The sequence below is a fragment of the Podarcis filfolensis genome (assembly GCF_964270895.1).
Source record: "Podarcis filfolensis genome assembly, chromosome: 1".
Taxonomy (NCBI): domain Eukaryota; kingdom Metazoa; phylum Chordata; class Lepidosauria; order Squamata; family Lacertidae; genus Podarcis; species Podarcis filfolensis.
In genome coordinates, this window is record NC_139604.1 from 48,838,372 (window position 1) to 48,866,057 (window position 27,686).

The following is a 27,686-nucleotide window of genomic DNA, read 5'->3' on the forward strand; positions in this document are numbered from 1 at the left end:
GCAGGAGGGCAGTCAGTCAGCATGCCTGTGGAAAATAAATGCACAAACCCCACTACAGTACATCACCTGGCAAAAACGTGTGGTGCAAGTGAAGGGGCAACTGGAAATGAGGGGTGCTTGGTTGCCACAGAAGACTATGGCAAATCTCTAGTCAGCCTCATTAAAGGTGTGCAGGCAGGTCATTTGATTCCTTATGCTTGCCTGATATTAACCAGCTTGAGAGGCAGGTGTGCAAAGAAGTTTGGGTGATGTGACCAGCAGTGAAGAGTAGACATGCAGCCGTTCCATATGCAAATTACCTTTGCGCAATACACTGTTTGCATACTTGTGTGATACAAACATAAAGTGGTGTCAGGTCTGATTGCCTGATGAAAAATGTATATCAGCAGCCATTGTTAATCCCACGGAAACAGGAGGGCAGACATTCTTAGTTATATTAATTTAAGAAAGATCGCAGAGCATCCATTTGGATGAACAAGCTTCCATCCACGTACATTACCTCTTTGTTTCAATAACAAAGATGGTTTGCAGATGCAAAGCTAGAAGCAAATGTGGATTCCTTTCATAGGGAGCCATCTTCTGTTAAAAGTATATGCTCTGGAGCTTCATGTTAGTTGTTCTTCAGTCAGATGCCAGAGGTCTAGAACTATAGGTAAATAGGATGCAATCTTCTTATGTTTATTGACAGTTTATTCCGTTCAACAGACATGTTGTTCCTTTTATACTTGCTCCTTTGGGTTATGTTTATTTTTGTACATTTGTGCTGCAGTACTCAGTGAACTCTTCTAATGCACTTCTGTGAAAAAATTCAATAACGTTGTAGGAAAAAGAAAAAAGAATGGCTGTGTTTTGGTTCTCATATTGTTTCAGAAAATGTGAATTAGGTACATTTGCCTTTAAAAGTGAACTAAGTTGGATTTCTCTCCCATCCCTATCTGCCACAGAGACTGTTTTGAGGGTGCACACCCAGTTCACAACAGGTCATGATTAGACCTGCTGGACCTAGGCATCCACTTGGGTGTGTGGGGACAGAAAGCATGGCCTAGGGCATACCCAATGTCACAGGGATTTCTCCCCGCCCCCCCTTTTTTAGTGTGAGCATTCAGTCAACACGATTCCCCCCTCCTGGCATATGATATGGTCAGTAAACAGACAAACATTTACCACCTCCATGAGAACCCTCTTCTCATTCCACCCTATGGAATGCCCTCCCATCAGATGTTGAGGAGATGAGTAATTATATAACCTTTAGGAGACATCTGAAGGCAGCCCTGTATAGGGAAGGTTTTTAAGGTTTAATGTTTACTATGTTTTTATATATGCTGGAAGCTGCCCAGAGTGGCTGGGGCAACCCAGTGAGATGGGCAGAGTGCTGCTGCTGCTGCTGCTACTGCTACTACTACTACTACTACTACTACTACTAATAGTAATAATAATAAGGCTTTGCATTTCCACCTGACAAAGCAATCTTTCCTCCTTTGTGTGGAATTCAGCAAAGTGCTAAGGAGATCATTCAATCAGTGCAAGCGTTTCTGCTTGTCTGACGTAGCCATCTCCCACCCATTCCATGTGCTGTTCTGGAGGCTCTCCCAAACCCCCAATAGTGCTCTCCCAATAGGGGGAACACTATTCCACTAGCAAGAGTCATTGCACTGGTTTCTACTAGCAGAACAGAATAGTTGAATCCAGCCCTTTGTCTCTAAGTTCTGGTTCAGTTCCAGATTTTTGATCCCTTTCATTCTTCCCAAAGAAAAACTTCCTGGAACATTATTAGTAGTGTGTATGAATGTGCCAAATGAATCCAGCTCACTTCAGTTGCTGCTTGGCAAACAGTACACAGCATATATCCATCATGAAGATTATGGATTCATGCCGGCCCTCAGTTATTCTCAGGGGAGTGTAAAGCAGTGTGGTCAATTGACCAATCGATCATAGATAGCTGGACGCATGCTGAGGTAAATATCTGAAAAGAGACTATTTGCACATAAGGAGGCAGCAACATTTAGACCAGACTTGGGCAAACTTGGCCCTCCAGATGTTTGGGACTACAATTCCCATTACTTCTGACCACTGGTCCTGTTAGCTAGGGAGTTGTAGTCCCAAAACATCTGGAGGGCCAAGTTTGCCCATGCCTAATTTAGACACTCCAAAGGTCTTAAAGAATTCTAGGCAATGATTGCTCAGACGATAGCTGCCCATCCCAAGCTCTCTCCATCCATGCCACTCGTCATCTCCTGCTCCTATCCTCACCTCCATGATGCTGGCTACTATTCCTATCATCCTAGACCACTGCTCCTGCTAGCTTTGGGTGATGGGAGTTGTAGTCCAAAAACAGCTGGCAACCCAAGTTGGGCAAACCCTGCTTTAAAGCAAGGGTCTCAGTCTTTGGGTGCTATCATGGAGAAAGGCTGGAGATCTGGTCGATGCTGTGAAGTTGGTTCCACCAGCCTGCCTCTTCTGTTTGAACCCAGAAGAGTGTGGCGGCAGGATTGGGATCACTCCAACTGCAACCACTAAGAGGTTGGGGGTGGGGCATACACCCCATTACGCTCCACAGAATCATTTTCCCCTCCTTCTTTTCCTACCACTCCCACTTTCCCCATAATCCTGAACCCTTGTTCTATGACAACTTATACAACTTTTATATGCCCAGAGGAAGGTCTTTAGAAAGCAGAAATGGTTATTGCTTCAGAGAAACAAATGTGACAGGCCCATTCACAGTAACCTTTACATGCTGCTTTCCAAGATAAAATAACTCAAGGCACCTGTTTGTCATTAAAGGGAGAAGAAAAATGTCAACCAGCTCATTGAAACTTCAGAATCTGATATACCCATTTGCAAAGCTACCGATAGCTTACTCTGGTTCAAAGCAGAACCAATGATTTATTATTTACTTAAAGTTTTATATGTTTTACACAGCACTACAAAACAAAGCCTCAGTGTTGTCCCCTTAGCCCAGCTAAGACAAAGAGACAAAATGAGGGGGGAGGGGAAAAAAGTACAGAAGTGAGGATGAGGTAAAGAGCAAGAGATACACGGAAGTGGAACTATTTATGACTCAAAAAGCTCCAGAAATTCAAACTAGGTAGTCGCTATTAAATGTAGTGTTTGCATCGTGTGTGTTAAATGTTATTCATTCGAGCAAATGACTAGGGATTTTTTTTTTTTGTTGAGGGGATTTTAAGATGTCTCATTCATGTTATTATTTAAATACTTGTGTAGTTTATTGCTAGTGTAAATAGGTTTATAACCTTCCAGTATGAAGCACAGGCATCTGCTCAAAGCAGCACTAAACATCTGGTTATTTCAGCAAAGTATATAATTATATTTAATGGCAGAGAAGTGTTTGATGGATTGCAGCCAACTTTCCCAATAAGATAGTTACGCAGGAAAACGATTTGCTGGGATTAGACCGATAAAATATCAAGACTGAGCACAATGCTCTTTTTTGTCCCATCATAACACTGGAGTCATCTGGTGCTGTGGAATTAAGACAGATGCTATGGCCATTATTTTTGGTAAGATCTGAGGCATACCGACTTTTAGTTTGCCACTTTACTCATATTTTAAACAAGGATATTTTGAAAATCTAATGTCACTTTATAAATAATTGTATAATTTATAAATAATTGTATGGGTGGAGTTGGAGACATACATTTCAAGGTGAAGAAATGAGATACCCAAGTCTGTGTGTGCTATTCGTGATACCTCTTTGCAAACCATCACCCGTTTTGCAAGAAAAACCTATAATCCCTGCCATTTTATGCCTGTCTGAGGATTAAAAATTCAAATAAAATTTGAAATCTCTGTGAAGCTTTTTCCTATACAAAACTTATGCAATTTTGCCTTTCTCAGTCTTAGGATAATTGACTGTTACAGCAGTGCGTGTAAGCCAAGCATAAAATCTATAAAAACTTTTCTGTTCCGGCTGTTCTGATGCCTTTGATATTTGCAGACAGTGGGAATGGAAATATTTTGTCCCTCCCTCAACTTCTGAGAAGAATTTGATTAACATGTTGCAAATGTGTGATGGGAAAGTCAGTGATTTATAGCACCTTTCAGAGTTCATGAACCTGCAGTTTGAATAAAATTTAGAGCATAGTGTACATTACTTTATGGACTGTCTAAGCAGTAAGCAATGATGTGGTCAACATCTGTGGCTAGTCATAACGTGAGGACAAAGTGGAGACAAGGTGTGCCACGTTACAAGCAGGTTTCTATGTAGACATGTGTAACTGCACACTAGGACTGCATTCGCACGGCAATTTATTCCATTTCCCCGACATTTTCCTAACTGTTAATTCCCACATTAAATTTGAGCTTTCACACAATCTAAAAGCTGCTTCTGGAAAACTGATGGTATGCTGTGTGGAGCCAGACAGTCAGGCCATGTATCCACCACAGCGACCAGAGGAATGACCACTGGAAGGAGCACAGAGAGAAGAAACACCATGGTGCATCTGTAGCAGCAAAACCAAATGCCTTCATTTCCCCCACCTGCAATAAAACATGTCCCCCCTTTTACTGAGCACAGGTTTACAAGATGACTCTACCAAGCACCATCCATCAGCCTGCAACAACCTGCTTTGCCAAATGTTCTTTCATTTTTATTTTGGGTCAGAAGCACTTCCAGTGTTTACCTGCAGGGAGAATACCGTATCTCAGTGGTAGAGCATGTGCCTTGCATGTAGAAGGTCCTAGGTTTAATCCCTGGCATCTGTAGAGAAGGGCTGGGGAAAACCACTGAATGAATTAATCTCAGGGTTGTAGGTTAGAACCCGACATTGGGCAAAAGATTCCTGCATTGCAGGAAGTTGTATTAGATGACCCTTGTCCCTTCCAACTTTACAGTTCTACAATTCTATGGTTCTTTGAAACCCTGGAAAACCAGTCAGTGTAAGCAATTCAGAGCCACATATGGAGCAATGTCCAATGGTCTGGCTCTGGAGAAAGCATCTTCCTATGTTTCTAACTACTTTTGTACTTTTTCATTCTCATTACTTTGTTGTTGTCTTGCTTGGTTAGTCATATGTGGACCAGCCAACCAGGGCTCACATTCTTTACAGGATGCCATTACAACTTGGAAGGAAATAATTATGTTGTGAACCACCCTGAGATCTGCAGATGTAGGGAGGTATACAAATGATGATGATGATGATGATGATGATGATGATGATGATGATATTCATCATCATCATCATCATCATCATCATCATCATCATCATAACATTTGTTCTGCAGAGAAAATGGAAGCTTCCATCTCCCCCTCTAGAATGTCCTAAAATGATACAACACCCAGAAGATAATTACAGGAATATAAAATGGTGACTCCACTCTTAGTGTTGTTTTCAATATCCTCTCTGCTACTGTCACAGGACAAAGGCAAGCTCTTGGCCCTGTTATGCATATGAAAAATATACTCAATTGTGTTCATTCCTTACTCATGATCTCTGTTTCAGAACAAATCAAAACTGAACTGAGTAGGCTATATTCAGCTCAATTTTTCATAAGTTCTGAAGGCTTCACACACCTACTTTATTTATTTGATGGCATATTTTAATCTGTATTGTTGGTGTTTTTGATGTTTTCGTTGGTTGGTTGGTTTTATTTTATGTTCTGTTCCCTGCTCTGGTACCTGCATTGTTGTGTGGGTTATAAATATTTCAAATAAATGAATAATAACACATTTAATTGCAGTAATATATTGGCTGCAGGCTAATTCCTGACATCAGTATTGGAAAGTGACAGAAATCCTTTCTGCAAAGGTGGACATTTCTTATCCCTTTTTATGCAGCACTCACAGAATTGCCAAAATATGGCACTTTTGACGTTCCCAAAATGTCTGTGAAAAGTAAACCTGCTTTCATCTCAATCTTTGTACGGATGCCCAGTAAGTAGCAAGCAAGCTTTGTCTCATGGTACATGTTGCAAACAGTGTGGCTGAGTCTTTTGAATATGCAAAGTAATATGGTTTTTATTAGATCTTTGAGGAGATTCTTCTACAGGTTTTAATCTATAACCCATTCATATTCCCCAATGCCATGCCAAGTCATTTATAGCTCAGATATGCACTGTATACCTATCACCTCTGCCATTGCTTTCATGAGATCATGTGCCCTTTAACTCAATATCCAAAGCCATAGGCTGCTGCAGTTTACTGGTAGTTTCCCCATCCCATTTCAGGGAAGAGACAACACTGAGACCCATAAGGTTGTTTTTTTCCTCTGCGGCCTCTTGTCAGCATTGTGCAAAATCCCAGGTTTCCTTTTCAAAGGAGCGTGGTTCTGATCCTCAGTGACATGAAATATGATGGCAAAAATAGTGAAAGGTAGCAAGAATAAGAAAGAGGCATAATTATGTGTTCTAGATCTCTGGATTTCTTAGTTCACATTTGATGCTTTCAAACTGGGTGTCTCCATTTCCCCACAAAAAATCAAGAATGCTGTAATACTGTTAATACATTGTTGCCAGCACATGGAAATGACTGCCACTTTTGTGAATTACATGCATCTAATTTATGCAAATTAACTGCAGCCCTTTGGCTCTGGATATTTCTAAATTGCCTCTCGGTGCTGAACAGGTTGCCCACCCACTGATCTATTCATTTATCCCCTGTTGGCAGGTATCCACCCATCAGGGAATAAGCAGACAGCCCAGCTAGTGCCTGCCAACACTTTGATTCCCTTGCAGCCAGGATTTCACTGCTAAGGACAGATGGCAGTATGGAATAAATTTTGGTGGTTGACAGTGGTCTCTTGGATTGAAATGGTTTGAAAACAATTTGCCAAATGGTCGGAGTAGTGGCTAGCCACCTTCCTCTTCACTTGCACCAAACTGCTATAGAATAATGAAGAACAGGGTAAAGGTGTAACCTTTGAGGTGTAGAGACAAGACCATTAGGGGTATGCTGCAGCATAAGAACAGAAGAAAAACCCCACTGGGTCAGATCAGAGGCTTATCAGGTCCAGGATCCTGTTCTCATAGTGGTCAACCAGTGGGAAGACAACAAGTTGGTCATGAATGCAACCATGCTCTGTAATCCTCAGCAACTAGTATTCAGAGGCATGTCTGATGCAGGAGGTTGTATCATCATCATGAGTTGCCATTGATAGTGTCAGGCATCAGGGAATCAGCTTCCTCCCCAGTGGTAGTAAATAAGCAGGTCAAACAAAAAGAAAGTCTTACCAGTTAGTTTCTTTAATAAACACAGCGAGAGACAAAAGGAAGTGTCTCCCTAGAATGGTGGTGCTCCCAATTAAGGCTCACTCCCCGCTCCATCGCTATTAATCTATGCCACTCCTACATCTTGTAATCTGAGTTTGTACCCTCTGTGCTTTCTGTTCTGTGACTTTCTGAACTCTTCTCGACCTTGGATAGGGTGGTGGAGGAATGCTGTCCAACGATTGTGAATCTGTTAACTCTCTCTCTCCCAGTGTTTCTTCTTCTTCTAGCTGTTACCCATACAGTATTTCCCAGCTTCTGCCTTCTGAACTATGCCCCTCTGCAAACCACTGCTCCAAATCTATGTTGTCCTCCTGTTCCTGGAAAGATTCAGGATCTGGGTGGCTCCCACCATGCCTCTGCCACCATACTTACCTGGCAGGGGAGACACCTTGATCATGAAGGAGGTTCTCCCAGGGTGAGGCTCATCCATTGCACTGCGGGTGTGCTGACCCCTGTAATTTCCCCAAATGCGGGAAACTCGACTGCATAATTTGTGGTTAAGAGAGCCAGTGTGGCGTAGTGGTTAAGAGCGGTAGTCTCGTAATCTGGGGAACCGGGTTCATGTCTCTGCTCCTCCACATGCAGCTGCTGGGTGACCTTGGGCCACTTCTTTGAAGTCTCTCAGCCCCACTCACCTCACAGAGTGTTTGTTGTGGGGGAGGAAGGGAAAGGAGAATGTTAGCCGCTTTGAGACTCCTTAAAGGGAGTGAAAGGTGGGATATCAAACCCAAACTCTTCTTCTTCTTCTTCTTCTTCCTCAGTGCAGCCCTCCTCAGCATGGTCCCTGACAGATACTATACTACAACTCCCATTATCCCAGGCCATTCTCTCGTTGTACCTATAGGAATTTGCCTTCTGTGCTCTTGGGCCCATGCTTTGAAACATCTTGGAAAACAAAATTGCTATGCCCTCTGAACCTACCTCTCCAAATAATAGAGATGTTTCAGACCCAACAGGCTGTTAACTTGCTCCTTCGTTACCTGTGGAAAATGAATAATTGGAGATGCTCAGTGTTCCAGGTAAATGGCCTCACATATCCATTTGCTCCTTTGCTGTCTGATGCAACTAGTCACATTAAAGATTACCAGAGCATTTAGAGAAGAATGGTCTCCAAGTGACAGGATAATGCCAGAGTGCAGCAGTACTTAAAGTCCTGCCTGAAATGGCATTTATCTGCACAAATATTGTTAGGGGTACCTATCTTTAGCTTCCTTATATCTTCTTCAGCTTGACAGAAACATACACACACAAACAAACCTTGATCTGTGTGCTGAAGCGTTATGTAGTTTTTCTGCTTTCCCAGCAGTGGCAGATCTTGGGGTCTCAAATTTCAGCAATTCCAAAATTCAGTGCCTCTCTACCTCTTGCACTCAATTCTAAATCATAGTTGTAGTGTCCCTGGCAGTGCCCCCAAGGCTCTGTGCCCCTATCTATTGCCCACAATCACAGCATAAATTGTGTCCAGGCAGGTAATCAGGGACATCAGTTCTGTTCTCCATATGAATACAGGCCTAGGGACAACTGGGAATTCATTATGTGGGGAAGATTTCAAGTGCCTGAACTGACTCTAAGTCACATCTACAAATGCTGTTGGCTTCACCTGGGAACTGCATCCAACAACTCCTTGAGCTCATTTAAAACTCTGATAATATTATGAATGTGCAACGTGCCTCAGCAATATAAATGTGCTAATTTATTATCTTTAAATACAAAACATGCTTCCATCTTTAGCTGCAGGGAAACAGATTTTTGAAGCCAGGATTTCCAAGCAACTTAAGCAGGCCACAGAACCAGGTCCCATGGTAACACCCTTGGACTTGCCCATTACTGTGACGTATATCCCTTGTTAGTGTAACATAAAACAAGTGTACCTATTTTCTGCTGTCAAATAATGGGAAGCATGCATCATTAACCATATGGATTTTCATGTATTTACCCACAATCTGAACAGCAATGTAAATCAGGGGAGAGCTGGGACTTCATTTGCAGCTCTCCTGCAAATGTGGTTTCCTCCCCTCCCCTCAAATTATTCCGGTGGGGCAGAATGAGGTCACAACTGGTCTTCACTTCATCAGGAACGTGCGCAATGCCTCATGTCAGAAATGGCAGGAAGAAAAGGCCATCAAATCCAACGCTTGTTCCTCTCCGGCTGCATCTGTGTGATTGCTGCAAATTGTATGCCAAGTACAGCTCTGCCTTCAGGGAGCAGCAAACGGTTCACAGGCGTGGAGGATTCAAAGTTATGAGTAACATCTGTGTTGGGGACATTGATTCTCTTCCCCCTGTGATGTTTCCTCTTTTCTATGGGTTTTGATATCACAACATGCAGCTGATGCATAAAAGGTGTGTGAGAGAAAGCAAAAGAACAAGGCAACCAGACAATATTAAGCTCCATTTGTACTAACATTGTTTGGCAGCAAACAGAGTCGGAGCTAAACTCCTCCGGTTTTTCAAGAGATCTCCCCACTGTGTTTTGCTTGCAGACTCTGTGCTCTCCCTGGCAATAACAGCTGCATTCTCTCTCCAATTGATTTCAGCTCTGTTGTTTACTTCAGCTGAAGTGCTTGGGATGTAGAGCAGGAGGATGTGTAAGATGCTGGGTGAGTAAGTGTGGACCTCAGGCTTTGAGACTCAGACCTAAATTTCAGCACCTGATGCTGTCATGGGCTACCAACTACAAAAGGCCAGTTACCTAACAAAGCAGGACCAAACTGAACCATGTCACCTGAGGGCCTGCTGCAACGAAGCCCACTTTTTCCCTGGCTGGAGACAGGGCAGTGTTCGATTACAGAGTCATACTAGCATGACTTTTAGCTCTGCAAAGTAATTTCCTCGTCCTCTCCTCTACCCAAATGCCGCAAACTGGGATTTGGCTTGTTTGGGATTAGACTTTCTAGATGCTGGAACAAGACCAATTTTTAGATTCTTGACTAGTTTGGAGCTCCTCTGCTGCTGGTCCCTGGACTGTTGCTTTCTCATGTTGCCCTGGGATCATGACCCTGGTTTGCTTTTCACTTTGCATGCTTGTCTTAGCATAACATTGTTTGGCGATCTTGTGGGTGAGGCCTTAAGCTCCTGGGACTTCTGAATGGGATTCAACTCATGAGTCCCATCAGGAGAAACATACACAAAGGCTTCTGCTTGTGCAGTGGGGTTTTCCTCTGTTCCATTCACCTCCCCTCAGAAATTGGCTCTGGATGGGTTGGGGAAAACCATGGAACAGCACATGGTAGGGTGAGAGGGGGACCATTTCACCTGGCAAGCCAAAATGCTTGCTTTGAAAGAACAATCACCTCAGCACAGTGTTGAATTCCTCCCGTTAGGCCAGTAGGTCATAGGGAGTATCTGCCAGAGTACCAGTTGTTGGAGTGGACAATATTCAGTTGGATGGGCAAAGTTGGATATTCAGTTGGATGGGCAAAATATTCAGTTGGATGGGCAAAAGGTCTGAATCAGTTTCATGTGTTCAAAAGACTGGAAGCAAGAGCCAAAATCATCAGAGATATGATTCATTCAAAAATATATCAAAATGTTATAAAAGTATTATTTGAGTCTATTATTAAAAATAAGAATACTTCCAAGAATCCCATCACAATTTTTTAGCCTATGTTCCTCTGGGGCCCTGTGTTCCTCTTCATCCTATCCTTGAGTTGTTCATTCAGCTGAGGCTATGTACCCCAGCCTCACTCAGTGCGAGTTTGACTTATGGGTTCTGCTTCAGTTGCCAAATATGGACAGAATCTGGACAGGAAGTTTGTCATTCCTAGGAATCGTGGTGCTTTGATGAACAGTGCCCTGCCAAGCATAGCCACCTTCCATCTCCATCCACACTCTCATTTAAATCATACCAGGGCAGAGGAAAACTTGTCTCAACCTTCAGAGGGCACCCTGGAAAAAATATCCAAGAAAGAAGGGAGCAGAATGAATTTCAGAGTGTTTGCTGCTAAATAGGAATAGTACTTTGAAGCCAATATCTCAACCCTGATACCAAGTGAAGCCACTCCCCCCTATTGAAGTCCTACAAAGTGTGATCCAGCTGCAACTCACAATTAGTCTTCATATGCTAACAGCAGGGTTCCCATATTTCAAGAGGCAAAAATCTGGACACAAAAAGTTGTTGAGCTTTTTTAGGGCATTTTAGCACCTCCATCACCGCCAAGCCTGAGCCGCCTATGCCCAGAGCCTGAACCAGAGCTGCCAGCACACACAAACAAACAAAATTACCCCAACCCCCAGGACATTTGCTTTAAAATATAACCCCCCCCCCTGGATGTGCATGTGGGACCCCAAAAGAGGGGAATTCCCGGACATATGGTAACCCTAGCTAACAGTGTCAGATGAACATTCTCTGCTAACCACTTTTCCTTTGTCTAAGCTGTCATCAGAGGGACAGGGGTTTTTTTTTCCTTACAGAAAAAACGAAGAGTCTTTCTACACTTATTATTTATAGTAGTGCAGTTGCTATTTGAGTCAATGGTTTTGACGGTGAACTTGTGGCTGATTGTCTGCACCTGTGGTCAATGGGTGCCATTACTAGTGAATTTTGGGGGGTTTCTTATACATTCTAATGGGGGGTTGTGCCTGACTTGAGAAAAGTTCTGGGGTTGTAGTCATGCCCCTAACATACCCTTGTGTTCCCCCAGCCAGCAAATATCAGAGTTACAAGCATCCACAAAGGGATCAGAGGTTGAGTTACTAAAACCAGCCTCTGCCAGGCAGGGACATAGGCCTGGGGTGTGGGGCACAAAAATCACCCCAGAAAAATGTCTCCGGTTATCTGTGTAAGGTTGTGAGTTTGGACAAGAGCTGGGAGCTGAGCCACAGGAGAAATGGCAAGGCTGTATGAAGGCAGACTGCTGGAGGCTATGGAGTGCATGGCATATATGAATGTAGTGACAGGCCACCACTGTCGTGGTAAGATCAAAAGAGGAGAAGCTTCCCAGTCTTCTCACACCGTGGCACAAAGGCTTATGATTTTTTTCACCTCCTCACCTTACCCTCATTCCAGATGCTTTGAGTACTTGGATCACATAAAATGTAGTAAAGTGGCAATTGCAGTAAACTGCAGATCTTTTTTTTTCTTGGAGTGGATGCCGATTCAGCTCCTTGCCAAGGGCGCAAGGGACCCTAGGTATGCCTCTCACAGGAACAGTCCTCTTGTGGCTTTTGTTTCTCTAATGCCTAGTATTCTGGAATTCTCATCCCACAGGACTCTAGGAGATTAGAAGAGGAACTATGTGTCTGCCTGAGCTATGGTGAACCTGCTTGTTGTTATGAAATTTTGTCTGCAGCTAATGTTCCCTAGACAGCATCTTAAAAAGTAGAGACATTACCTTCCCAACAAAGGTCCGTGTAGTTAAAGCTATGGTTTTCCCAGTAGTGATGTATGGAAGTGAAAGCTGGACCATAAAGAAGGCTGATCGCCGAAGAATTGATGCTTTTTTTGAATTATGGTGGTGGAGGAGACTCTTGAGAGTCCCATGGATTGCAAGAAGATCAAACCTATCCATTCTTAAGGAAATCAGCCCTGAGTGCTCACTGGAAGGATAGATCGTGAAGCTGAGACTCCAGTACTTTGGCCACCTCATGAGAAGAGAAGACTCCCTGGAAAAGACCCTGATGTTGGGAAAGATGGAGGGCACAAGGAGAAGGGGACGACAGAGGACAAGATGGTTGGACACTGTTCTCGAAGCTACCAGCATGAGTCTGACCAAACTGCGGGAGGCAGTGGAAAACAGGAGTGCCTGGCGTGCTCTGGTCCATAGGGTCACAAAGAGTCGGACATGACTAAATGACTAAACAACAACAATGTTCCCTTCCATGGGCAGTACTTTGACTCTGTACCATCGACTCTATCTGCCATATCACTCCTCCGAACTGAGCTTGCAGACTGACAGGTTGCCTCATTCTGAAGGAAGTCACATGAAAGAGACATCTCCCAAAGCACGTCCATCAACCCTCACCCCCTCCACTCAGAAAGGAGGATGCTGCTTGTACACATGCCACACTGATTAAAATACAAAGTCAGTTTCTTGTGGTTAAAGAAAAAGCTTTTTTGTATTAGTGTATGATTAAGAAATATTAGCTGGTTAATAATGCCATTGTGTGGCAGCATGCCAAAAAATCAGGGAAGGGGGTAATTATACCACTATAGATCGTAAGTGTGAGAAGGTTTGAAGCTAGCAGCCTAACCAAAATCCTCTCCCCATCCCTCATTACCAAGCATGCTTGACAAGTCATTAGAATTTATGAAAAAATAAAGCAAATCCAATGTAGTTATATCACTCTGTATTTACATGCACCAGTGTAGTTTATTCAGGAACTCAGTACTAAAAGGAAAGATGGAGAGTTTTAACAACAACAAAAATGCATCTGGCTTAACCTGACGTGGCTATCCTTAAGTGGTAGTGAGTTATGCAGAGATGTTTTGGACTATTAGCAAGTCCATGAGACCAGCAGATGCAATGGGCAGAATCACACCATACATTTAAAACACACAACTTGTTCCCAAATAATTCTGGGAACTATAGGTTCCCCTCACAGAGCTACAATTCTCAGCAGCTTCAGCAAACAACTCTTCCCACAATTCTCTGGGGAAAATTAAATGTGTGTTGGATGTGTTTCAAGACTATGGTGTGGATCTGCCCATTGTCATTGGCCAATGTCAAGTAGGTTTCCTCATTGCTTCGCTGAGGTATGAGGAACAGGTACCATCAACAGAGCTGAATTGCCAACTGTGGCCTAAGCACTTTCCAGGAATTTGAATTTATTATTATATATAATGCAAGAGCTAGACATAAAAAGGGCATGGCAATTAATTCACCACAGGTATTGTCAGCAAAAGCAGATACTACAGGAAGCAATATTGGAATTTAACATCTTTCTTTTTTTTCGATGAGTCCTACAAAGCAGCCCAGGGAGAAGTCATTCTTAGTACTATAATTTCACCTCGTTGTCACTAAAATCTAAGCTATTATAGTAATTTAATTTAATTGCTGTGCTTGTCCAGCCCTGTTAATGAGATACACACTTCTGCATGCATGGACTGGAGGATGTGAAAATTAAGATTTTTAACACAGACCAGTCACTTTGCAAAAGCAACAAAGCTATAAAGAAAAGAATAATACACGTGAAATTGTAGGAGCAAGGAATCTCATTAATTTTAAGATGGAGCTGTTGAACTTATGAAGCATTTTCCCCTTTTCTCTGAGGCAGAAGAAATTACATGGGGGCACAATTCATCTGGAATGTAAATGATAGAACATGATGACATAAGGAGAGCCCTAGTGGATCACATGAGAAACCATTTACCCGAACACCCTCGCTCTAATAGCTATTAGCCAGATATTTCCAATGTGCCTAAAAGCAGGGCATGAAGGCATCAAACCAGTGTTTCTTCTCCTTCCTTGGGAGGGCCTTACCTCAGAAGTGGACCATCTACTTTGCAGGCAGAAGGTCCCAGGTGCAATCCCTAGCTTCTCTGGAGAGGACTATGAATGTCCCCCACATCTGCCAGTCAGTGTAGACATTTCAGCTTGTCACATGGAATGATCCCGCTTTCCTCCCCCTGTGCACTGTTCTGTGGGCTCTCCTGACAGTCACAAGCAAATTTTGGGTGCACAAGGGTGCACAGGAGGAAGGTCCCATTGTGTGAATGGAAGTCTTTGTGCAGGCTTCTGCTGGTGCGGCGCATTAGTTGAATCCTGCCCCATATAGAGAGAGTGTGAGGAGACAGAGACAGAGCAAGAGTTTGTTTATTCATTAATTTTATTTGTTTATTCAGAGTTTGTTTATTTGTTTATTTTATTTCAGCTATTTACTTGCCACTTAATCAATGAAGTTTCTAACTGGTGTGCATGCAGTTTACAAAACACATACAGGAGGTAAAAATCAGTCAAAAATAAATCATAAAAACCGAAAATCTCCAGCCTGCTGAAATAGGAAGGACTTTGGCAAGTGCATGAAGTTCAACAGGAAGGGAGTTCCGCAGGATCAGACCCACAATGCTGAATGCATGGCTTCTGGTGGATCGAAGCCAAGGAGGACCAGGACCACTAACAGGAGTTTTGTTCATGTTGCTGTTACTTTTATAATCCAATGGACTGTGTTCTAAAAGATCAGATGGGAACTTGCGTTGTGATGCACTTACTTGGAATTATGTCCCTCCCACTTGAAACAATGAAGATGTATCTACAGTACAGAAAGCAAGGGATATGAGAAAGTTGAAGGAACTGTATCTGAAGGAACTAAGAAGACTTAAGAAATGGGGGACATGACAGCACTCTTCAAATATCTGATGGGGTGCAACATAGATGAAGGAAAGAAGAGGCTCCTCTATTGTCCATGGAGGCAGGACTAGATCTAACAGGCTGAAGTTACAGGAGAATAGATTTTGGATGAACACAGCTATCTGAGAAACCATATTCTCTCATATGAACCCAACCAGGTTTTGAGACTTTCCGGGGAGGATCATCTCTCAGTCTTGCCATCCTCGCAGGCACACTTGGTAGGGATGCAGCAGAGGGCCTTCTTGGTGGCTGCTCTCAGACTTTCAAACTCCCTCCCTAGAGAGCCTAGACTGGCTCCCTCCATGTTGTCCTTCTGCTGGCAGGTGAAGACTTTCTTGTTCCAACAGGCTTCGGGGAATTGGCTGCTTTTAATTAAAGGGCTGGTGCCGTGGTGTTTTTATTTTAATTATTGTTATATTTTAAACATGTTTTATATGCAAATGTTTTTTTTAAGAATTATATCTGCGTTTAATTGTATTATAATGATTTATTTTTTTAGTGGTTCTTGTTTTTAGCTGTAAGGCGCCTTGAACCCAGCAGGGGAAAAGGTGGGGTATAAATAAATTAGTAATAGTAGTAGTATTAATAATACAGTCGTACCTTGGAAGTCGAACGGAATCCATTCCGGAAGCTCCTGCAGCCAATCGGAAGCTGAGGAAGCCCAGTTGGACATTTGGCTTCCAGAGAACGTTTGCAAATCAGAACAATCACTTCCGGGTTTGCTGCGTTTGGGAGCCAAAACGTCCAAGTACCAAGGCGTTCAGGATCCAAGGTATGACTGTAATGTGGGGGGGGGGGAGAGTCTTGATGGTAAGAGCAATATAGCTGTGGAAACTACATTGAGGGGCAGTGGTCTGATCCTCTCTGGAGGCCCTCATGCAGTGGTTGGACAAGAGAGGCTGGACTACAAGACCCCTACAGGACTCCTGGTTCTATGACTAACCTGGCAGCATTTCTGCGGAGAAGCAACAGGCATCCACTATCTGCACTTTCCAGAAACAACTGACATTTCTGCCCAAATAAGCTTTCCCAGCTGGATGAGTAGGTCTCTGCCTTGGGTATTGCTTTTAAAAAAATAATAATCAGATTTTTGTGTGTTTTGGGTTTAATTGTTTTTATTCAGTTTTTGGGATGCAAAATGATGATGATGATGATGATGTCTGGTGCTTGTTTACTTCTTCATGCCTATATTTTTCCTCCTTTCTCTGTGCGAAGGTGAATAGGAATGCATGATCCAAGTTTTCCCTTGTTTGCAGATTATTTTTTCCATTTAAATCATGCTGGGTGTGGGGGAAGGAAGGATGGGGAGGTTCTTTTCCGAACAATGCCAAAGAAAAGATTGCATTACAGAATCAGTGTGTCATGATTTCCAGGGAAGTTTCAGGGGGGCCAAGAGAAAGATCTCTCTGTTCCCCTGGAGGAGTCAACCTCCTGTTTCAAAATCATGCTAAAGAATGTAATTTGGAGAAAAACAGTCAACATCATCACTGCAATCTTGACAATGTGTATAAATGACAGATCTGTTGAAAGCAAGAGACAAATTTGCCCCCTCTAAACACTGAAAGCCATATAAGCAGAAAAACCTACTGTTTAGAAAAAGCAAACACAGGAGCCTAATCCAAGTATGATGAAATATGCATTTAATTAGTGCTTTCAGTGAACAAAAATGAATCATTCATATATCACCCATCCTTAGAACAATCTCCTGACTCAGGTGGCTGTGAAGCCATCTTTTTGACACTAGCATCACTACTGTTTACATGGAGCAGTGAAGTCACAGCTACAAGGCTACACTGGCAAAATCAATCTGGTGCTTCTACCAGTGTGTCCATACAGCCCCATCCTTGCCCCTAAAAGGTAAAGGTACCCCTGCCCATACGGGCCAGTCGTGACCGACTTTGGGGTTGCGCGCCCATCTCGCTTAAGAGGCTGGGGGCCAGCGCTGTCCGAAGACACTTCCGGGTCACGTGGCCAGCATGCCGAAGCTGCTCTGGCGAGCCAGCACCAGCGCAGCACACGGAAACGCCGTTTACCTTCCCGCTATAAAGCGGTACCTATTTATCTACTTGCACTTAAGGGTGTTTTCGAACTGCTAGGTGGGCAGGAGCTGGGACCGAAAGATGGGAGCTCACCCCGCTGTGGGGATTCGAACCGCCGACCATGCGATTGACAAGCCCTAGGCACTGAGGTTTTACCCACAGCGCCACCCGCATCCCCACCCGTAGCCCAAACCCATCAAGATAAGTTGTAGCAATGCCAGTGTCTGAAAGGATGTTTTCATAGTTCTGCCCCACAACACCATCTGATACTGCATTGCAATACTTGCCAAGTGCCCCAGAAAAAAGGGGCATCCCGGGTTTATTTTGTGCGATACCACAGTGGTCATTTTGGGTACTGCATGAGAACTCCCCCTCCCCCCCAAAAAAATGCGTTTTGGGGAACGAGAGCGAGGTGCAGGTCATGTGACTCATTCGGGAGTTGGACAGTATGCATTGCACACCCCTGTTCTGCACACTGAATGACTATAGCTCTTAACAGTTAAGAGGACCTAAGGCCTAGCTCTGAATGCCTCACCATAACTTATCTGTACACTGTCTTTCTATAGTTAAGACATGCTCAAGACAGCTTAAAACATCAAAAATTTACATGTTTCCAAATGTATAATGAAATGTAAGTAGTTAAAAAGAACACATGAAAACTAAGTATGCAATGAGGTCAAACAATCCCTATAGAATTCATAAGGTCAACAATCACTGTACAAAAACATAATACCAATAACAACAAAAATTATCTGAAGTATCTGAAGAAGTGTGCATGCACATGAAAGCTTATACCTGGAACAAACTTAGTTGGTCTCTAAGGTGTTACTGAACAATTTTTATTTTATTTTTTTATTTTAACAAAAATTAAGCATCTCCAAGATTAAATCTTGACCTCCACAAAACCTCGTAAACCATTTCCTCATCCTTAGGGACTGTAGGCATTCTAATCAGCAGGTCTTGCAAGACTCCCATGTAAGGTTGTCTCTGGCCCCATCAGCAGCAGCAGCTTTTGTAGCTGGAGTCAGTCAGAGCCCCATCCTCCCAGACCAGTTTGATATGGGCCTGCAGAAGGAAGCAGGTCTCACAGGACACAGAGTAAATATGGATTAATTTACATTTTTTAAAAAAGGAAGGATGGATGGTGGTGACTGGCACTGGCAAAGGAAGAGGGGGCGGGGAAAATGCATCGCCCCTGACAGTGCGATCTCGGTGGGGTGCCATCGTGGCTGACCCCCACCCATGCTGGGCGCCATGCCCCTGCAGGCAGCGCATCATGCCCCCAGGATGCACACCATGCCCTGGGATGTGCACCAGCCACACCCCCACCTGCTCTCCGTCCCCCGGTGCCAGAGCATGAAGCTCTGCCACTGGTGACTGGTGTTGATACTAGCTATTGCTGTAATTATTATAAGGGAGGGATGTGGCACTCCAGATGTTGTTGGACTCCTGTCATACACAGACAGCATGGCCTACAGTCAGGGATGATGAGAGTTGTAGTCCAACAACATATGGAGGATATGGGTCTTGAAACTTACTGAGAATCTCACTCCACACATTGAAATAGCCCCACTCTCCCAACTAGCCACGAAACTTTGGTAGGGCCATGCTGAAAGTATCACGTTCAACCCCTGGTATCTCCTGACACAGCTGGAAAAGAGGTCACTGTCTGAGATCAAAGGGATGCGGGTGGCGCTGTGGTCTAAACCACTGAGCCTCTTGGGCTTGTCGATCGGAAGGTCGGCAGTTCGAATCTCTGCAATGGAGTGAGCTCCCATTGCTCAGTCCCAGCTCCTGCCAACCTAGCAATTCAAAAGCACCCCAGTGCAAGTAGATAAATAGGTACTGCTGTGGTGGGAAGGTAAACAGCGTTCCCGTGCGCTCTGGTTTCCATCATTGTGTCCCATTGCCCCAGAGGCAGTTTAGTCATGCTGGCCACATGACCCAGAAAGTTGTCTGTGGACAAACGCTGGCTCCCTCAGCCTGAAAGCAAGATGAGCGCTGCAACCCCATAGTCGCCTTTGACTGGACTTAACTTTGCCTTTACATTTAGATGGACCAATGATTTGACTCACGTAAGGCAACTTTCTTAATTCCTAAATCTGAGATAATTTCTATGTTCATACACACTGGTAAAAGAGACCTGTCAACATGTGGATCCCAGTGCTATACAGTACCCTTCTCTTGTTGCAGTAAAGCAACAAATCAAAAGCAAAGAGAAAGACACATGAGGAAAAAATACCCTTTCCTTCAAATGTTTTGATTAGGAGAGGAGTTCATTCATGACTCTGAGCATCGCTTGGTGTTGGCAACTGTTCATCACACAGAGGATGAAAACAGGAAGCTCTCAGGATGAATGTCCTCCAAAATAGTCATGTAAAGAAAACCTTGGTGTTGAGAGTGCTGTAATCAGTAAATATTTTCTTGGTGCCTCCGGGAGGCTGATTTGTTTTAGGCACTGATTATAAACATGCCATACAAGCTTGCTGCCGTGTTTTTCTTCTTTGCCTTCTGCAACTTGGAAAATCTTGAACGAAAGCCAATCAGATATAATATGAATGTGCCCCTGCTCTGGTAGAAAAAAATGATCAGTATGCAATTTATTATTAGAACTGGCCCTGCGAAATCTTTACTCACAGTGCAGCAGGCAGATAGAAGGCACTAAAAAACAAACAACTTGTTAAACTTTTGAGGTGGAACCCTAGAGTTGTAACCTGGTCATATCAGAGGATTAAATACTCTTTAGCCAATCTGATTAAAACCCGCAACCAAAATTTCAAAGAAAAGGAAAATCAAATAATCTCATAGTGGCGGGGGGGGGGGGATGTTGTACACATGTTACTGGTGCTGGAAATGGGGAAGGAAATCAGTTTTGTTTGCATTTTAATGAGAGACTACCTAATTTGCACTTCTTGAACCAGTAAGTAAATGAAAGCACAACCATCCTTTGAAATTCACACTTCTCTGAATTTTGCAATGCACTTCTCTAACCAATGCATGTGCTAGAATAAAGCTTGCAGTATGTGTGTGTGAAAAAAACATATGAAATGCACTATATTATGGGAAAATGTTGACAATAATGTGTCCATTAGTCAAAATTGCAGTGAAATGTGTTTATTGGGAGAAATTCTCACTAAACAGTTGACAAATTTTCAGCAGGATATATATATATATATATATATATATATATATATATATATATATATATATATATATATATATCCTGCTGAAAATTTGTCAACTGTTTAGTGAGAATATATATATATATATATATGCTGTGCAACTGTGGATAACTGACTTGAAGATTGAGGGGCAATATGAAAAACTGAAAGAAACCAAAACTGACACATTTGTCCATCTCTAACTGGAAAGATGGGCTAACAATGTGGATGAGGAATCCAGTTCCCTTGTTACTTCTCCTAAAACAGTCTTCACCTTTAGATTCTACTGGCACATAATTAGCATGCTTTTTAAACACATAAGCATGTTTCTAAATCAGGCTTTTCCTCTTGGAGGACATTCTGTCCCCTCTCTACCCAGACCCCCTTCACACCCAGCCCAAACATTGTGCTACACACATCTGACATCAGCATGCTCGGCAGTGTGTGCGGGGCGTGCTGACGTCACTTGCACGTGGATGTCGGAAGTGTGTGGCATTGGGTGTGCTGACCTCATCGTGTACACTCCCATGGTGTGTGTGGCCCTGGGCACCCGCGGTTGTGGTGGCAAGCCACTGCCACATTCCTCCATGGGTTCATCTCCTGCAATAGCCAATCTTCCTCCTCTCTAGGAGCAATCCACCTAGGTCCCTGTTCCAGGACAGTCCAGTCTGCTTCATGGGAAATTTCCTCATCCTGCCCATCCGACTCCCTTTCAACAAAAAGGTGCTTTTACACTCCTTTTTAGCTGCCTCGTTTTCACAGCTTTTACTGCCTGCAGCAAATAAGCGTAAGAGGAAAGTTCAGACATGGAGGAATTTAATAATTTAATGGCACAGCAGTCCCATTCTTGTTTCCTCATTGTCTTATTTCTCAGCTTCCCTGAGGGAAGTTGCATTTGAGGTCAGAAGGAAAGAAAGAGAATTAGGCTGTTGTTTGTTCTCAGTGTGTATCCCATGCTCTACATTTAGCCCAGTTCAAGTGGGACTGAGAATGGTCTACTATGGATATTTCCCTTTGGGAACAAGGACAGCCCTTGATGAACCCACGGTAATATGGGGCCAGCGATAGGAGGCTCTAAGCCTCCAAAAAGGTTAAAAATCCAGCTGAATATCAAGTTCTGAACATGCAGATGTTTGGTAAGCTGCAGGGCCAGAAATCACACTTTGAAATTCCCAGCCTGCATTATTCTCCATAGTCAGTCTTCTGTTAATCCACTTTTCTCTTTGGTGTCACACACCATTCATGTTCATGGCTTTTTCTCCTACATCATCCTGTGACATACGTTAAAAGCCTGCAAAGATAAACTAAACAGTTCCCATATCTGATGTATCCTGGGGGCTGATAGATTGTACTCAACAAAATGCCAGTTTTAGTCAGGGCTTTTTCTTCTTTTTTTCAGCCGGAACTCACCGGAACATTTGAAGCCATTCCCAGGGTGGGGCCTCTGTTGCATGCTGACAGCTTCTAGAAGCCATAGGTGAGAGATGAATGCACAGTGTGCACTATCCCAGAAGTAACGTGACGTGTCCCTCATGAGAGGAACTACCCCTACCCTAACACCCCTTGTGCTCCCTTGCAGTGCTTCTGACATTATTTGTAACATCATTTGTATTTGTAACATTTACCAACCATTGATCACCCATGTGGTCCCAAAGAAGTTTCCAACATAAAATAATATGATAATAATAGTAGTAAAAACAGGGCAATCACGGCAGTAATGGCACAATGCTAGGGATGGGATTTTTCTGAAACTCTACACGTCAAGCTAATCCGCATGGATTATTATTTTTCTAATTCCCACCTCGCTCCTTGATCTCAGAGGCAAGGATATTATTATATTTTAGCCAGTTCTGCTAAAAAATATTGTCAATTCCACATATTATATGCATTAATATGCACATTATTGTTTGCCTATTATACACATACGCACTCCCAGTTTGTGTATAACTGTAAAAATAATGATGAATTAATATATAAAAAAATTATGCTGCAGAAATATAGTACCACATGGGGTTAGACTCTTTTACACATATTATTCATATTCATATTAGGCAGGCTACTTTGTTGTTCTGCTTCCAATGCATGCTGAAACTTTTTGTTCAGGCAAGCCTATCCAGACAGATCATTGGGGGGTTCCTCCCCTCAAAAAAATGTTGAACCACTCCTGTTCTGCAGCCTATTTGCTATAAAAATAGTGAGGTAATGTGGTCGGGGGGGACTTTGGGCTCTCAAATTTCAGTGGTGCCCTGTGCGGCACTAAAATTCAGCGCTCCCTTGCCTCTCACACTCCATTCTACAACATTGTGCCTGTGTCCCCAACAGCATGGCACTCAGTTTAGCCACTCCAGTCATACTACTCTAAAACTGCTTCTGATGCGGGTGAGAGGCCAAAATAGGGATAACAGCCTGGAGGGCTGCAGGACTACAACTCCCATCATCCCTCACCATTGGCCATGCTGACTGGGGCTGATGAGATGAAGGGCAACAGCTCCGCCATCTCTGTGCGCTTTTTAATGTTTAATGTTTTATTATGTTTTTATATATGTTAGAAGCCGCCCAGAGTGACTGGGGCAAACCAGTAAGATGGACAGGATACAGATATTGTTGTTGTTGATGATGATGATGATGTTGGATGTGGGACACAGCCTGAAATCCTTGCTTGACAATGACATTCATTGTGCGGCCATGTACAATTTCTGCTTATCAATTTAATCTAAACAGGAAGGCAGTTGTGAGGCTAAAATGATTTTCTGAACCCCTTAGAACAGAGGTTTTCAACCTTCTTTAGTCCACAGCTCCCTTGACCAACTGCAGCACCCTTGTGGGGCTCAGGAGCCCAGTTATGTCACCACTTGCCTCACCCTTTTTCAAATACCCTCCCTTATGGAGTGTTCCCTCAGCCTCCTCTCCTCTCCCCTCTCCTTGGGAGTCCTCTGGGAAGCTGCTGTTGCCGCCCCTGGTCTTTGAGCTGCATTCCCCCCCCCGCCGCCGTCGCCCCAAAGAGAGGTGTGTCCATTCCCAACAGCAAGGGCTGGTGGACTGGCTGGCTGGGCTCCCTCACCCACTTGCTTGCTTACTCTGAGGCCGCCTCAGTTCCTAGCAACCAGCACCCCCTGGACAGCCACAGAGGCACCATTCGCCTGTGGAGCTTGTAGACAGGACTGCTGCAACAAACAGTCATTCAAGCCTTTGGGAGGAAGAGACATGAGAGCGCATCAGAGGAGGTAGGGAAGGAAAGAGGGACAGTGGTCAGTGTTGCCCGCGACACCCCTGACCCTCATTCAAGGCACCCCAGGGTGCCACGGCACACTCGTTGAAAACCACTACCTTCGAGAATCAGGGTGCTAATACAGTGGAACCTTGGTTCTTGAACGTCTTGATCCTCAAACATTTTGGCTCCTGAATGCCAAAAACCCAGAAGTAAGTGTTCTGGTTTTTTGGAAGCCAAACATCCGATGTGGCTTTCCGCTATGGTTTCCAGGGTGCCTACACCAATCAGAAGCTGGGCCTTGGTTTTCAAACATTTCGAAAGTCGAAAGGACTTCCGGAATGGATTACATTTGAGAACCAAGGTAAGACTGTATATTAATCTCCAGCTTAACAGAATGCACATCAGCTTATCCTCTTTCCTTGCAGAGAAGTCACAGTGTGCTATGAAAATACCTGGCACCAAAATGATTCTCATCAAAATGCAAGCAGAAACTATGTCTTCTGAACGAGAATTGTGTTGGGCTCTGCATTAGCTCCCCTGCCAGGGTGATCATGACACAATCATCGTGTTGCTGCACTGTCTGGCTTGTTTCCCGGGTAGTTGTGAAAGCACTTTGTAACCAGGCAGAAGATCAAGAAAACAGTGCCATTCGAGGAACATTCCCCTGGGCTATGTGATACTGTAAATGTACGGAAGCATCGATATCAGGTGTCACTTGTCAGCAGGGTCCTGGATTTGCAGCACACTGTGATGCTGTAATACCTGACTGAATATTAAGATTAAGAAAACCAGTGTGCTGTAGCAGTTAAAGTGTCAGATTAGGACCAGAAAGACCTGGGTTCAAATCTTCATTTAGCCATGAACGTTTCTGGGTGACTGAGCTAGCTGAAACTAGCATATACCACATTGTTATGAGGAGAAACTAGATGGGGAGTCAAGCCACTGATCAGCTGCTAGGCCATGTTCAAGGTCTTAAACCCTAAAGACCTGAACCACTGAAGCCCAGGTCACCTGGAAAATGGCCTGTCCTTGTATAGATATGCAAGATCACTTAGATTATCTGGGGAAATTCCACTTGTGGTACAACACCCTACAGAATACAATAGGTTAGTAATTCCAAAATGGGCATTTTTCTGCTATAGTTCCTGTACTATGGAATGCCTTTCAACTTTGTCATACATGAAACAGCAACCACCAGTTGCTTCAGATGTCTTTATAAAGGCTTATCTTTCTGCCATACTTTCCCTGACCCATAATACCAGACCCTGTTTTATGTATTTGAATTCTCTGTATTCTGGTTTTTATATGCTTTTATACTACTGCTTTGTTGGTTTTATGAGGCATTTTTGTCTAATGTTATTGTTTGTTTTTATACTGCATACCACTTAGAGATATTTAAAATATTAGGCAATTTATAAATGCTTTTAAACAAAACAAAACAAATATAGAATCAAAGTATCATAGAATTGTAGAGTTGGAAGGGACCTTGAGGGTCACCCAGTCCAACCCCCTGCAATTCCCGATGTGGGGCTCCAACCCACAAGCCTGAGATTGAGTGCATCATGCTCTACCGACTGAGCGTGCAGGCACCATGTTGACAGCCCCTGACTTACATCGGCCCTGAAAGATAGGCAAGTACTATCATTAACATAACACAGAGGACAAGGAGGAAACTGAGTCTGAGAAGATGTGCTCGATAAGACCCAAAGTTACATCATGATCTCATGGCAGAGGAGAGGTTAGGACTGGGGACCTTGCAATTTATAGCTCCTGTTTCTTATCCCACCGGTGTATGCAACCAATTTCTTTCCTCCCACTTTTATCCCTGGACAAATTAGTTTCATCAGTTTGGGAAACACTTCCCCCAAACCTGCAAAACCTGTTTAGCCAGAGGCCAAAGTGGACCAAGCACACAGCTTCATTCGCGCTGCTTTTTGCTCACTGACGCTATGTTCCCTTTGCCTTCAGCTCTCAGAAACAAACAGACACAACCATATATCTCAAAGCTGAACATAGGGGACCAGGGGTGGGGGCAGGGAGCTCTCTGTGCAGAGAGTCAGAAAAGCTGCCACAGCAAAGAGAGAAAATGAAAGTCCTATTGTTAAATTCTCCCCTGCGCAATTTTGGCAGCGTAACCATTTCCCTCCCTCCTCCCTTGAAAATTCACTGTTGTTTTTACCTTATATTATGTTATACATTGCTGGCGTGAGATGCATTTGGCTCTCAATTTGAAAGTAAGATGCCTTTGTCTCAACTTGTTGCTTGCTGGAGGTGGAAAGGTCCTAGTTAGCTGAGGGATAGGAGGGCTAAAAGCAAAAAAAAAAAAAGTTAGTGCTTATCTGCAAACTGGTGCCCCTCCCCTCCTCCTCGTGTGAGCTGGAGAGGCCAAACTGAATGACACATGTGCTGTTTCCTTTTCCAGTGGTAAATGGTCAAGAACCAGACAAGAAGCTCCGGAACAAGAGCTGCTTTCTCTCCTGGTTTCTCCCAGTCCTGCCAGCTGTTGCAGCTTCATCTGCCTTTGGACTGCGGATAGGGAAGCCCAGCTGACTGTCAGTAGAAAAAAAAAATAATTTAAAAAAAGACAGGCGGAGAGAGAGGGGGGCAGTTTTGAATGCGTAAAGGATGGCTTCTCAAAACAGTACAACATCTGCTCCGCGTGAGTACTCGATATTTCTCTCCCCCCCCCCCCGGTACTATAATGGCAAACTGTACAACTCCTAGCTTAAGTTTTTTGCAAAGTTTTTATTCTATATAGATGGATACATCTGTATCTACAGAATCCAAAAAGATTGCCTTTCTAAAGTGTGTCCTTGAAACTTTACTCCCTTCCTTCCTGCATTTGTGAGTGTGGATGTGGGAAATCGGCAGAGAGAGAGAATGTGGAGAAGTCGAGGCAGGAATCCAAACATAACAGTCCTTGGAGAAGATAAAATACAGATTTAAACTTCTGAATCGTTACTGTTCACTTACCAAGAAAGTGTTGTTTCAAGTAGGAATTAATCATATTTCGTAAAAAAAAGTAAAGAAGTTTTTAGCTGTTTAATATCCTTCCCCCACCCCCCTCTTTCTCTTTCCTGGGACATTACTGCCTCACTCAATATACAGAAATGGAACTGTCTATGTAACATGAGAGCCAAGCCCCAAACTGTCAGACTATATTTAGCCACAATGCATTTTTGTTTTCACTAACTGTAGCAAAACAGGCGTGAGGCAACTGAACGTTAGAAAAATGAAGGGGTGTATTTCCTGTTTCTCAAATTCCTTACACTTTGCTGAAAAGTTATACCAGGAAGTTAGTCCAGGGAGATTTGGGTGGGCGGTTAGGGAGACAGAAGCACACCAGTTTCTGCTACAGAGTTTTGTCAGTCCTGAGTGAGCTTTTGAGAGCAAAAAAGTACTAGCTGTAGACTTCCAACAGAGACACTGAAGCAGATTCTAAGCTGGAGATCATATTACCAGTATGGGAATGATTCCGTTGAAACCAGTTTAATAATATTACCGCCATTAAGAATTGAATTATGAATGTCTGTAATAATTAAAACATAATAATCATTTAATGTATTATTGCTGTCAGTTCATATGGAACTGTTCAGAGCTGCATGTAAAGTTTCACAAACAAGACTCTGCCCCGAGGAACTTACAGTCTATCACCAACAGAGAGGAATACACAAGAAGGGAGAGAGAGACCAAGGTGGTAAGGAGTGGAGATCATCTGTTCTTCCTACTATGTAACTGGTGCAAACTGCACGGGTCCTCCCTG

The 27,686-nt window shown here is 43.5% G+C and overlaps 1 protein-coding gene and 1 long non-coding RNA gene across 3 annotated transcripts in view; one reads left to right on the forward strand and one right to left on the reverse strand.

The window, feature by feature from the left end:
* Positions 1-14,973: 14,973 nt before the first annotated feature.
* LOC310749452 lies at positions 14,974-27,084 on the reverse strand. Its single transcript, XR_014541636.1, has 3 exons — positions 26,897-27,084; positions 26,103-26,229; positions 14,974-15,333 (listed from the first exon to the last, which is right to left on the reverse strand). It is a non-coding gene; the product is annotated as an uncharacterized lncRNA (long non-coding RNA).
* The window catches only part of GYPC (glycophorin C (Gerbich blood group)), a 27,560-nt gene continuing 26,159 nt past the window's right edge, over positions 26,286-27,686 (forward strand). The window contains exon 1 of one of the 2 annotated variants that reach the window (XM_083586146.1): positions 26,286-26,582. In XM_083586146.1, coding sequence (XP_083442272.1) covers positions 26,549-26,582 — 34 coding nt within the window. In that variant the 5' untranslated portion in view covers positions 26,286-26,548. The remainder of the gene's footprint in view (positions 26,583-27,686) is intronic. The other variant, XM_083586145.1, reaches the window with a different exon arrangement.